The 11689-nt window shown below is 43.1% G+C and overlaps 1 protein-coding gene across 20 annotated transcripts in view; it reads right to left on the reverse strand.

Moving 5' to 3' along the window:
- Positions 1-11366, reverse strand: part of MLLT10 (MLLT10 histone lysine methyltransferase DOT1L cofactor) — a 258500-nt gene extending 247134 nt beyond the window's left edge. For 13 of the 20 annotated variants that reach the window (XR_011499305.1, XM_070501161.1, XM_070501156.1 and 10 more), the window contains exons 1-3: positions 10377-10773; positions 10086-10245; positions 7478-7557 (exon numbers count right to left, since the gene is read on the reverse strand). Coding sequence is in view for 18 of the 20 variants with exons in the window: in XM_070501161.1 (XP_070357262.1) it covers positions 7478-7557; positions 10086-10245 (240 nt within the window). In the remaining 2 variants the exon portion in view is untranslated. Of the gene's footprint in view, positions 1-7477; positions 7558-10085; positions 10246-10376; positions 10778-11053 lie in introns of those variants that run through there. The other 7 variants (XM_070501151.1, XM_070501159.1, XM_044762421.2 and 4 more) reach the window with 7 other exon arrangements.
- Positions 11367-11689: the final 323 nt, after the last annotated feature.

Genomic DNA, 11689 nt, shown 5'->3' on the forward strand with positions numbered 1-11689 from the left:
CATCAATGTACTCCTACGTTTTCATTTCTCTTACTAGTTATGTAGCCAGGATAGAAAAGGATACAAGCAAGTAGCAAGCACCTACTTCATGTCAGCCGTTATGCTGGGCTTTTTCTTAGAGAAAGAGAAAGGAATTCAAGAAGAGAGACGAGAAATTAGCTATTTGCTATTTCATCTATGGTGGAAAGCTCTAAATCTGTTAACTTTTTAAAATCACCTCTTTCAAAGCTACAGGAACTTAGGACGCTATGATGAATTTAAAAGCAAATATTAGATATGAATCAGCAGTAAGAGAAAAAAGAAAATGTTTAACTTTGAAGGCATTCTATTTAAAGCATACAGGCTAAAAAGCTTATACAGAAGTAAAAAGAAAAAGGTTTTAGGGGCCAGCCCAGTGGTGTCGTGATTAAGTTTGCACACTTCACTTCAATGGCCCAGGGTTGGCCAGTTTGGATCCCAGGCTCAGACATACACACCGCTCCTCAAGCCATGCTGCGGCAGCATCCTACACACAAAATAAAGGAAGACTGGCACAGATGTTAGCTCAAGGACAATCTTCCTCAAGCAAAAAGAGGAAGATGGGCAACAGATGTTAGCTCAGGGCCAATCTTCCTCACCAAAAAATAAATAAATAAAATAAAACTTCCTTATAAAAAAAAGAAAAAAGTTATATACAATATTTTTTACAAAGGGAAGTGGAGACACCCTATCCTGGCTTCTTGCACTCAGAAGTCAGAGACAAGTAAATTTTAAACAATTTTTAATTATGTAGATAAAGGTAAATCTCCAAGTGGCAGAAATAAAAAAGAACTTAAAAGCTAACAGAACAAACATCAGTGGAAACTGAGGCAGTCAATGAAGATATCAAACCTAACACAAGCCTTAGAGGTTGGGTTGAGTCTGACACTAGCACAGACCTTAGAGGTACAGAAAAGCTCCAACTTGGTTCCCTGCGTAAGGACCAGCGCTGGTAAGGGCCTATCCCACCACCAAAGCAGAATCTCTCCCAGAAAAACATGGCCTGGACCACTAAGACTAGAGAAGCTGCACCGAAGTGAGACGGCTATTCTGGACATGAATAGAAGAGTCACTCCAGAAAAACAGGAAACTCAAGCCTATGCTGAGACAGTGTGGGGCCCAAAATCCACTATCTAAAGGGTGCCAGGAGCCACATCAAGAAACAAAACTTAAAAACTGCTCTGGAGCAATGAAGGCCATTAAGCAAACTGTGACAGAGTCTGCTGCTTAACAACCCCAAATCATTTTCCCCTTCTTCCATACTAACAGAACTCTGACTTTATTCAGTTCATCAATGGGCTTATATTTTGCAATCCCTAAAATTAAAAGCCAGTAACATTAAGCAAAAATTGTTGAGTGGGGCTTCCAGGAAAACTTGTTTAAGAGGATAACTCAGGTGGGAGGAGAACCGTCTTTAACCTTACCCTCCCCCTTGTTTCTGCAGTCACAATGACTGCAGTTCCAGCTGCCATGCTGTGACTGCTGGACAACCCCGAAAACGAAAACCACGCACTAAGGTTGGTACAGCAGGAAGACAGAAAATGTCTGATCCCTAATGACTTCACAGAGCTGTCAAAAAAGCTTTAAAATTCCGAACTCCCTTTAAATAAAAGTATTTGTAAATTCCTAATTTGTAGAAACCACTATAATCTAGTCTTTGTTACTAGCAGTCAAATGCAATTCTTAAAAGATGCAAAGCAAATGCAAAAACTCCCCACAGCAGCATCTTCACAAACCCAGGTTAGAGGAACAAGAGCCCAAGGAAGACAACTCCTGAAGATTAGCTCACAATCAAAAATTACAAAGTACATGAAGATATCTACCACCAGAGTTAACAAAAGAGATGAAAGAATTCCAAAATCTCTCGAGGAGTTTTAAAATATAGTTTAAATGTTCAAATAAATAAAGGACAGAATATAATCATTAAGGCAATAATAGCAAGATACTATGAAAAATGAAGCCAACTGAAAAATAAAAACAATAGAAATTCTAGATATAATTTACTCAGAAAAAAAATTCACTGATTGGATTAACAATAAGCATGAATTTGAAGACAGAGCTAAAGAGATTATCCATAATGCATAAACAAGACAGAAAATACGAAAGAGAAACTAAAAGCATGAAGAAAAGAAAGAGAATCACAAGCACACACCAAAGTACACACACACACTTACAGGAGAAGAAAAGTATAATGGGAAGGTGACAATACTTGAAGAGATGGAGCAGAAAGTTTTCCAAAATACAAGAAAAATGCTGAGTCCTCAGAATAAAAAAGCAGATCAACTCTCAAGCAGGATAAATAGACTGTCAATAAATTTCCTATTAGCTGGGGCTGGCCCCGTGGCCGAGTGGTTAAGTTCGCGCGCTCCGCTGCAGGCGGCCCAGTGTTTCGTTGGTTCGAATCCTGGGCGCGGACACGGCACTGCTCATCAAACCACGCTGAGGCAGCATCCCACATGCCACAACTAGAAGGACCCACAACGAAGAATATACAACTATGTCCTGGGGGGCTTTGGGGAGAAAAAGGAAGAAAATTAAAAAAAAAATCTTTAAAAAAAAAATAATAAAAAAAATTTTTTAAAAATAAATAAATAAATAAATTTCCTATTAGCACAAACAGATACCAAAAGACAAACTGGAATAAAATCTTTAGTTACAGGAAAACAACTATTAACCTAGAATTCAAACTAGCATCCAAGAGACCAAAATTATATATATACACACACATACACACACACACAATGGAATGTTATTCGGCCATAAAAAAGGAAATCTTGACATTTGTGACAACACAGGTGGCCCCTGAGGGCATTATGCTAAGTGTAACAAGTCAGACAGAGAAAGACAAATATTACTTGAGACCATTTATATGTGGAATCCAAACAGAGAACAGATTGGTGGTTGCCAGAGGCAGTGGGTGGTGGGTGGGGGAAATGGGTAAAGGTGGTCATAAGTTACAAGATGAGCAAGTTCTGTGGATCTAATGTACAGCATGGTAACTATAGTTAACAATGCTGTACTGTGTATTTGAAAGTTGCCAAGAGACTAAATCTTAAAAGTTCTCGTCAAAAGAAAAAAAATTTGCAACTATGTGAGGTGCTGGATGTTAACTAACCTCATTGTGGTAATCATTTTGCAATATATACATATACCAGATCATTATGTTGTATACCCTAAACTAATATGTTATATATCAATTACATCACAACAAATCTGGAAAGAAAAAAATATACAGAGGGGCCCTACACTAAAAGGATAAATGGCTGACTCAGACTGGGGAGAGTACAAAAAGTACCTCAACTCAGGGCCCACCCCATGGCTGAGTGGTTAAGTTCGAATGCTCTACTTCGGTGGCCCAGGGTTTCGCTGGTTTGGATCCTGGGTGTGGACATGGCACTGCTCAGCAAGCCATGCTGAGGCAGCGTCCCACATAGCACAACCAGAAGGACCTACAACTACAATATACAACTATGTACTGGGGGGCTTTGGGGAGAACAAGAAGAAGGAAAAAAAAAGGGATTGGCAACAGATGTTAGCTTAGGTGCCAATCTTAAAAAAAAAAAAAAAAGAAAGCACTTCAACTTAATTTTTTAATTTATTATTCTTTTTAAGCAGAAGATCTGAAGCAGGGGCCAGCCCAGTGGTGCAGCAGTTAAGTGTGCACGTTCCGCTTCAGCAGCCTGGGGTTCACAGGTTGGGATCCTGGGTGCAGACATGGCACCACTTGGCAAGCCATGCTGTGGCAGGTGTCCCACATATAAACTAGAGGAAGATGGGCACCGATGTTAGCCCAGGGCCAGTCTTCCTCATCAAAAAGAGGAGGATTGGCAGCAGATGTCAGCTGAGGGCTAATCTTCCTCGGGGGGGGAAAAAAAGAAGAAGATCTGAAGTAAATATGAAGAAGTGACAATTGTTCATTCTGGGTAGGGAACACACAGATATTCATTTTATGTTCTATATTGTTCAGAACTATTTGTGATAATTAAATGTATATTAACATAACTTTAATTAGAATTAAATATAAATACATAATTAATATAGTTAGGTATATAATTCTTATGGTTTTACAGATTGATAGCAATTTATTTGCATTACATATCTTCATTATGCACAAATTAAAAAATAAAACGATGCAACCCTAGATGAACCCCTAAAACCTTGGTTTTCATTCCATCCAACAGTTTCTCCCTAACGATGTAAGAAGCCAGGAAGAACTGTGAGAAAAAAAGGCAGAGCAACAGCAGAAAGTTACAGCTCACCCCCAGAAGGAAAGGAAGGGTCTTTCATTTAGAGCTAGAAGAGCAATACCTAAATAATGCAAATTCTTAATGGGCTTTGGGCCATTTTATTTTTTGCACAATCCATTCTCAACATGTGTTCAAAGTAGAATATTTAAAATCTAAAATATCCTCTATCTCATTAAAATTATACAAATGAAATTTCTAATAAATCTCTTCAGGCTGTGGTAATTAAGAACAAATACACAGTAAATACAAAAATAGTCATCAGTAACTGAACCTCTAACCACTATGATAATAGTTAGCAAATAGTGTAAAGTCTTAACAAAAATTTTCTAGCAAAACTACATATTCACTTGAGGTGAATCAACTATTTTTATTTTCCTTTTTCCTTATTTTCCTTTTTCCTTACTTTTTCAACACTCAATCTAATCTTACAACCTCCACTCTCTTCAACGCCCTATAACTAGGGTTCTGCCCACACCAGGGAACTACAGCCACTGTCTCAAGAACCTCTCCTAGCCCTTCAGCATCCTTGGTAGCAATGTCCCTATCAACTATTCTTTTCAGAAAAACCAACTGTGTGTGCTGCTGCACTCTGCAGGTTCCCCTTGTCTGCCTACTCATTACCCTTCCTCGGTGGATATTCACCGCAGTGCCATCTTCACTTTTCTTTTCTCTAACAAAAAATGTCATTTGATTCCCAGCCTTCCTTCTACGCAGCTCCAACTCAAACTTGACTCCATTATTTTAATCCTAAATTTCCAATGGAAAATCCTAGCAGCATCAAAACCAACATGTCCAAAACAGAACTTTCCCGACTCTTCAAATCTGCTCTCCTCCTCTATTATTACTACTCTATTACTATTAGGGGTATCAACACTCCAGAGTGATCAACCTTGACATCTTAGAATTATCTTTGATTATTCCCTTTCCTTTATCCATTTGTCATTTCATCCTTCAAAATGCTCCCAACCTTCCTTTCTACACTCATATTTTTATAGTAACAGCATCCTAAGTCCTTCAGTTTCAAACCTCCCCTTTCAAATTCATTCTATATGCTACCAAACAACTTGTCTGAAAATACTGCTTTACTTTTCTGGATTTTTACTCTTCAATGTCTGTCAACGTAACACCAGCTTGTAATTCCCCTTTCTCTGAGAAGTGAGCTATCCCAAACCCACAGAGATCTCCCTGTATCTGAGCAACTCAACCCTATTGTCTAGCCATGGCTAATTGGTCCAGAGCTAGGCACCTCATCCAAGCCAAGCCAAAGTTTTCTTCCCCCAAAAGAATATGAGATCTCAACTGAGATTTAGTCTCTTGAGACAGGAGACTGAAAATTTTAGGAGCTGAAGTATGGCCATCTTTTACCACAGGAGCAATATATCACACTGTGGTTGAGAGCTTAATCACAGCCCAAACTCCAACTAGATATATATTTCTCTTAAAATTATCATGTCTATATCCATAAAATGAGAATAAGAGTTATCTATCTCATAGATTTGATAGGATGGTTAAAAGAAATAACTGGTATGGAACATTCAGCACAGTATCTAACAGATAGTAAACAGTAAAAAAAGTTAGCTAACGATTGTTTGATTAAGTAGCAGAGAAAATGTGTAGAAAGGAAAAGAATGATGCAGACACAGAGAAAAGCAGAAATAAGATTATGACTAATTCAATTCCCTTTTTAAGTCATGGACATATTTCCACGATACGGTTCTTGGCTTCTATATCCTTACAATAAAATGCCCTTTCATTGCTTATTTAAGATTGGAGTGAGTGTGTTTCTTACAAAGGACCCTACCTTTTATAACTGCACATTACAGGAATTTAGAGGACGTTGAGCCTCTTCTTTTAAAACCTTTAATGGCCCCCACATCCCACCAAATAAAGCTGAAACAACATGTGTCCTCCAATATACCTTTTAAGATAACTACCTTACTCACCTTGACATTGTGACCCTACCTTCAGAGAGGATAAAGGAATAAAGAACAGGCAACAAGTGGCATTTGAGGCAAATAACGCTGGCATTCTACCACTCTCCATTCGTGACCTCTTTATCCCCCTTCTCTTGATACACACCTTTCTATTTTCTAGTCTTTGTCTGGCCTTGAAGCTAACGTGACACCGCCTGGAACAGCCTTACCTTACTGTCAGTGTTTACTAATAAATTAAAGAGTAACTTCCTTTGCTTGGTGACCCATCAACCCAAACCATGCTACACAGAGGGGAAAAAAAGCAAAGAGCAGACCTACACATACTTCGCCAAGTCCTAAAATTTTTATGATTGATTTCATCCTCCATTAGCTAATCCTCATCATTCTAACACTCGAACAATAGCCGTAATTCTGCTATGGTGCATTCTCACACACAAAACATATCAACAGAATACTGCTCTGAGTTTCAAAATCCTGGATAAGCTACTCAGCCATTATTTCTACTGATCAAAAATTGCCCAGGCAAAAATAAAAGCTTTGGATTTTGCTATTCATGTAGTTAGAGAAGTTCAAATGTTTGTTTTCTACCTTCTTTCAAATTCTCTAGTCAACAACAAAAGGAAGGAACTATCACATTACAAATGGTAATACTTTTATATGATTAATGAAAATAAGATCTATTACTCCCTGATATTTCCAGAAGTTCAACTGGAAAAATGCTTTTGGCCATGAAGAATAAACACACCTCCCTCATTCTTACAGGAGGTTTATGAAAGTGTTCAGAAAGAAGGTAGCCAGCCAAGTAAAAAAGTATGATTTTTATGTTGCTGTGCCAAAGGGACTGAATGTCTGAAAATGCTGAGCGCTCAAAGTTAAACTATACATGTACAGATGTAGTAAAACAAATATGAGTCATTAAATTCTCCTGTGAAGAACAAAACAAAACCTAGCAGAATTATCAGTATAACTTCCTTATGTGCTACTGCCATTATAGTCTAACTATGATTAGCCAATTTAACCTCCAAACCAGTAGGTAGGGCTAATAAAACCCAAATACAACTTTATATTTTATCTGTTCAAAATATCCATCAACATATACTTATGCAGTTCAATTTACTGTTCAGATTTTATAAAATCGGGTTAAAACTGCAAGTTAATCTTCAGCCCAAACTCAATATTTGAACAAAAGACTGAAAACCCTTCAAACTGAAACATGAGTGTACATCACCCCAAGCCACTCACTGAAGTATTTTAATGTTTGTGATAAACATTCCTTACCACTCTGGCTGCTCTCTCCTGAGATTCACATTTCCTGCAAAACCATGGTCCAGTGGGTACCTGAACAATGCCATAGCAAGCTGTTGGGAAATAAAATGTTTTAAAATATCTTAAGATTTAAAGAATTCTGGAAAATCAAATACCCTTTCAAAGCCCTATTAAACTAATCACCTCTCAAACTATCCATGTAAACCACCTGCTTTGTACAGCATTAAAACATTTTACATTTATATTTATCACATACATTACGCAGTTAAAATTGTGAGACATTTTAATAAAAATGGTAAAATGCCAATCTTTTGTTATTTCATTTAAACAAGTATACATATTACAAATTTTAACTTATTCTTTTATGATAGGAAGAATGCTAACTAAAACTTAACATATAATTAGAGAGATGTTTTACTCTCTCTAATAGAATAACTCGGAAATTCATTAATTCATTCCTATATCCTGTAGTTTAAACAGCAAGTATTTTAGATAAGTCTAATGAAAATATTTCCAAATCATCTTTCAGAATGAGCATCAGATATTGCAGAAAAGAAAATGAAATGTAACGTTAAAAGTGAAATGCTTCCATTTACAAATAGGCAAATCTATAGAGACAGAAAGTAGACCATCGGTTGCCTAGAGCTGAGGGAGTTGGGAAGAAATGGGGAGTAACTGCTAATGGGTCCAGGGTTTCTTGTTAGGGTGATGAAAATGTACTAAAATTGATTGTGGTAATGGATGCAAAAGTCTATGAACATAATAAAAACCAGTACATCGTACACTTTAAATGGGTGAATTGTATAGTATGTGGTTACATTTCAATAAAACCATTACAAAAAAAGTAAAGAGCGTATTAATTTTCAAAAGTATGTGAATGTTCCAACAAGTGATTAGTATATATCACACATCATCACAGTCTAGTTGTTTAAAAAACTGTTTTTATATTAATATTTAACTCAAAATTGAAATTTTCTCAAAAACCTAAACATACTAATATCCAATTGACATTCTTGCATGAGCTTGCTTAAACTTGAAAACATCTTAAATATTGGAAAGGACTTAAAGACTATAAAAGCAGCACAAATTTTTAAAACTCCAAAAGCTAAACTTCTAACCCCTTTCAAAATTTGTAAATATGTCAAAGTAAAAAGGTTGTATCCACCAAGAAACACAGCATCAGTGTCCAAAAACTTATATTTAAAATCAGAAGTACTTCTAGAGAGGAAAGTTTAAGACTTAAATGAGGATTTTCTATATTGGGAAATGAGATTACTTATCAAAAGTTGATAAGGTATCATCCAATTCATAAAAACACCTCCAAAATGCCACTGAACACCGTAACAGAAATACTATATACGAGTCGAAGACCTCAAAATCAGTTTCAATACACTGTTTTCACTCCTTAAAAACGGAAGGTGGGCAACTCTGCTCTTCTTTGAAAGAAACTGGGAATGACAGCCTTCTCAGGTTGTTACATCGCTACCGCCTAAGTCTCCCTTCCCAGTTGGGAGATTCCATTCTACAAAAATGACTTGAGACCCTTAGGCTCAGACTTTCCTCTCTCATTTGGCAGTGTCCTTTCCAACACACTTCTAAACAACATCTCCATCACTCTAGGCCAGATTCAGAAATGGGATGGTGGGCGGGTTGTGAATTACAGGGAGAGTCTAAAGCCACCAAAAACCTCTCTAGGTTGTTTCAGCCTCAATTCCTTACCCCATGAAATGGAGTCAGAAACTTTAACGGCCAGAAGACTACCTCGCTGGCGTCCTCCTCGGCTTTCCTGTATATCCGAAAAACTCACCGAATGGAAACACCCAGAAATAAACTAAGATGCTCGCCAAGTCACTGGCTGCACCACCACCTGCTCTTCTCTCCGTCCCTTAAGCTGAGGAAGTGGCCTGCTGCAGCCCCAGAACAGCCTCCTCCGCCGGCCCAGAGCGGCTCAGCCCAGCCAGCCCTGCCCGCAGCGGCGCGACCGCGGCGGCGTTCTCCGCCGTCTTCCCCGCCGGGCGCTCCCGGTCCGCAGCCGCAGGGTCGCCGCCAGCAGGCTCGGGGGGCCGCAGCGGGCGCCTCCCCTCCGCCATCGCAGGCGGCCAGGCGGCCCCCCGCCCCCGCCCCCGCGCAGCGCGTGGCGCTCCCGAGCCTGACTCCATGCCACAGGAAGTCTCCAGACACACTGCGGCAGACAGGAGCGGCCGGGCGAGGGGGAGGGCTCTCCACGTCCCCAAACCCACAGCCACGGGGACACGACCGAGGGGCGTCCGCCCAGCGCCCCCGCGCCCCCCTGCCTCCAACCACCGCCCCACAAAGTCTCCAGCCCCGCAGCTCCGGGCGCAGGCGGCGGCCAAATGACACTTGAGAGAGTGAGCGCAGCGCCACATGACAGGCCAGGCCACACGCACTTTCTCCCACATGCACAGCCCACACCCCCTCCGCCCCGCCGCCGACCCTCCGAGTCAATCCCGGGCCGCGGACCGGCGGGGGCGGGGCGGGGGAGGGGCGGGGCGGGGCGGGGGAGGGGCGGAAGGGGAACTGGCAGTTGCTGCCAAGGTGGGGGAAGCGGTGACGGTTGGGCGCAGGCCGGGTCCGGCCCGGCGGGCGGTTGGGTGTTTACCTTGATGCACCGCGACACTGCAGCCGTGCCCGTCGCAATAAACCAGCGGGTTTTCGGCCCAGCCTCTCTCGTCTGAGCAAACGCAACAGCCTCCAATCATCTCCTTCATACTATGGGAGACCTCGTCCTCCAGTGACACGGGCCGGTCGCTAGAGACCATCTAAGAGGGAGTTGGGGGGACCATTAAAAAACACATGCAAGCCGATTAGTGCTTCCCCCCGCACAGCCGCCCGCGCCCCCGCTCCCTTCCCGGCGCCCCGGCCCCCGCCCGCCGCTCGGCCGCTCGCTCACTCGGGCTTTGCCGCTCAGTCACTCACGTTCCGCACAGGAGTCAGGAGCCATGTCCTTGCTGACTCCCCCCACCTCCCCTCCACCGCCTCCTCCGCCTCCTCCTCCTCCTCGTCGTCTTCCCTCCCCACCTCCACCCGGCCGCTAACGCTGGAGCCCGAAGAGGGCACACATAATCAAGTAGGCCTCCGCACAGGCGCACTGGGGGGGCTCCCGCTGGGCCAGGGGCAGCGAGGGAGGGGAAAGGGGCTGCGCTTCCTCCTCCGAGCGTCACTCGGCGTGCGCGCCCGCCCGGCGGCCGGCGTGAGGAGAAGGCCCGGGAGGCGAGGCCTGCGTGCGCGCCGCCGCGGCCGGCCGGCAGCCCAGGCCTACCTCCCGGCGCCTTCCCCTCCCCCGCGCCGCCCGCCGCCGCCGAGGTGTGCTGCGGGGTGGGCGCGAGTGCAGCCGGCGGCGCGCCGAGGCCCGAACGACCGACGGGAGGGCGCGGGGGCGCGCACGCGGGGGCGGGGACGTTGAGGCCGCCTTCTGCAGCGTCTGTCGCGCGGGCTGCGTGTGCACGTCGTGAAGAGGCCTCGGAGGGAGGGAGGGGAGGAGGATGGCGAGGGCCGGGAGAGAGGGGATTTGTGTCAGAGTCGCTGGAGGGGACTCCCCGGGAACATCTCCGTGCACTGAGAACCTACCTGCCGGCCTTTTCCTCAGGAACTGGCCCGTGGGTAACAAGGACTGGGCGAGGATGCCCGCTTCCATGAAGGGTGCAGTGAAGCATGGCTTCCTGCAGTTGGCCGCGCTAACTTCACTGTGCTGCCGCAGCCTCTCCACCCAATGCATGCACATCCTGGACTCTCCCCAAAGTTCACCCAATGGAAGTGCCACCAGATCTGCCGCCCATTTACACACCACGTTGGCCCCAGTGACAAATGAAAGCGCATCACAGACTGAAGGTCAAAAGACTGGGTTGGGGTTATATTCGGAGAGGGAACACCAAGGCTACCCTCAGCTTGCTGTGCAGGAGTACAAACGGCTGTTAATCAGGAATTAGCAATATAACGTGATGATCTGGAAAATGCAGTTAAACGATACCAAAGGATGACCCAAGTTCTCCTAGTCAGTCACCAAATGAGAAGACCATGAGACAGGGGAGTCCAGTTTCGATTGAGGATTTCTCTCATCTGGCTCTGTACTCCAAATTTACTCTTGAAAACTTAAGGTCATTTTCTTTTTAAGGTCATTTATGTGGCAGAAAGACGGGAGCTCACTCGTCACATACAAACAGAAAATGGATTAGGCCTATCTGAATAAATTAATTAGCTGCATAC

The sequence above is a fragment of the Equus asinus genome, chromosome 29, assembly GCF_041296235.1.
Source record: "Equus asinus isolate D_3611 breed Donkey chromosome 29, EquAss-T2T_v2, whole genome shotgun sequence".
In the NCBI taxonomy this organism is placed as follows: Eukaryota; Metazoa; Chordata; class Mammalia; order Perissodactyla; family Equidae; genus Equus; species Equus asinus.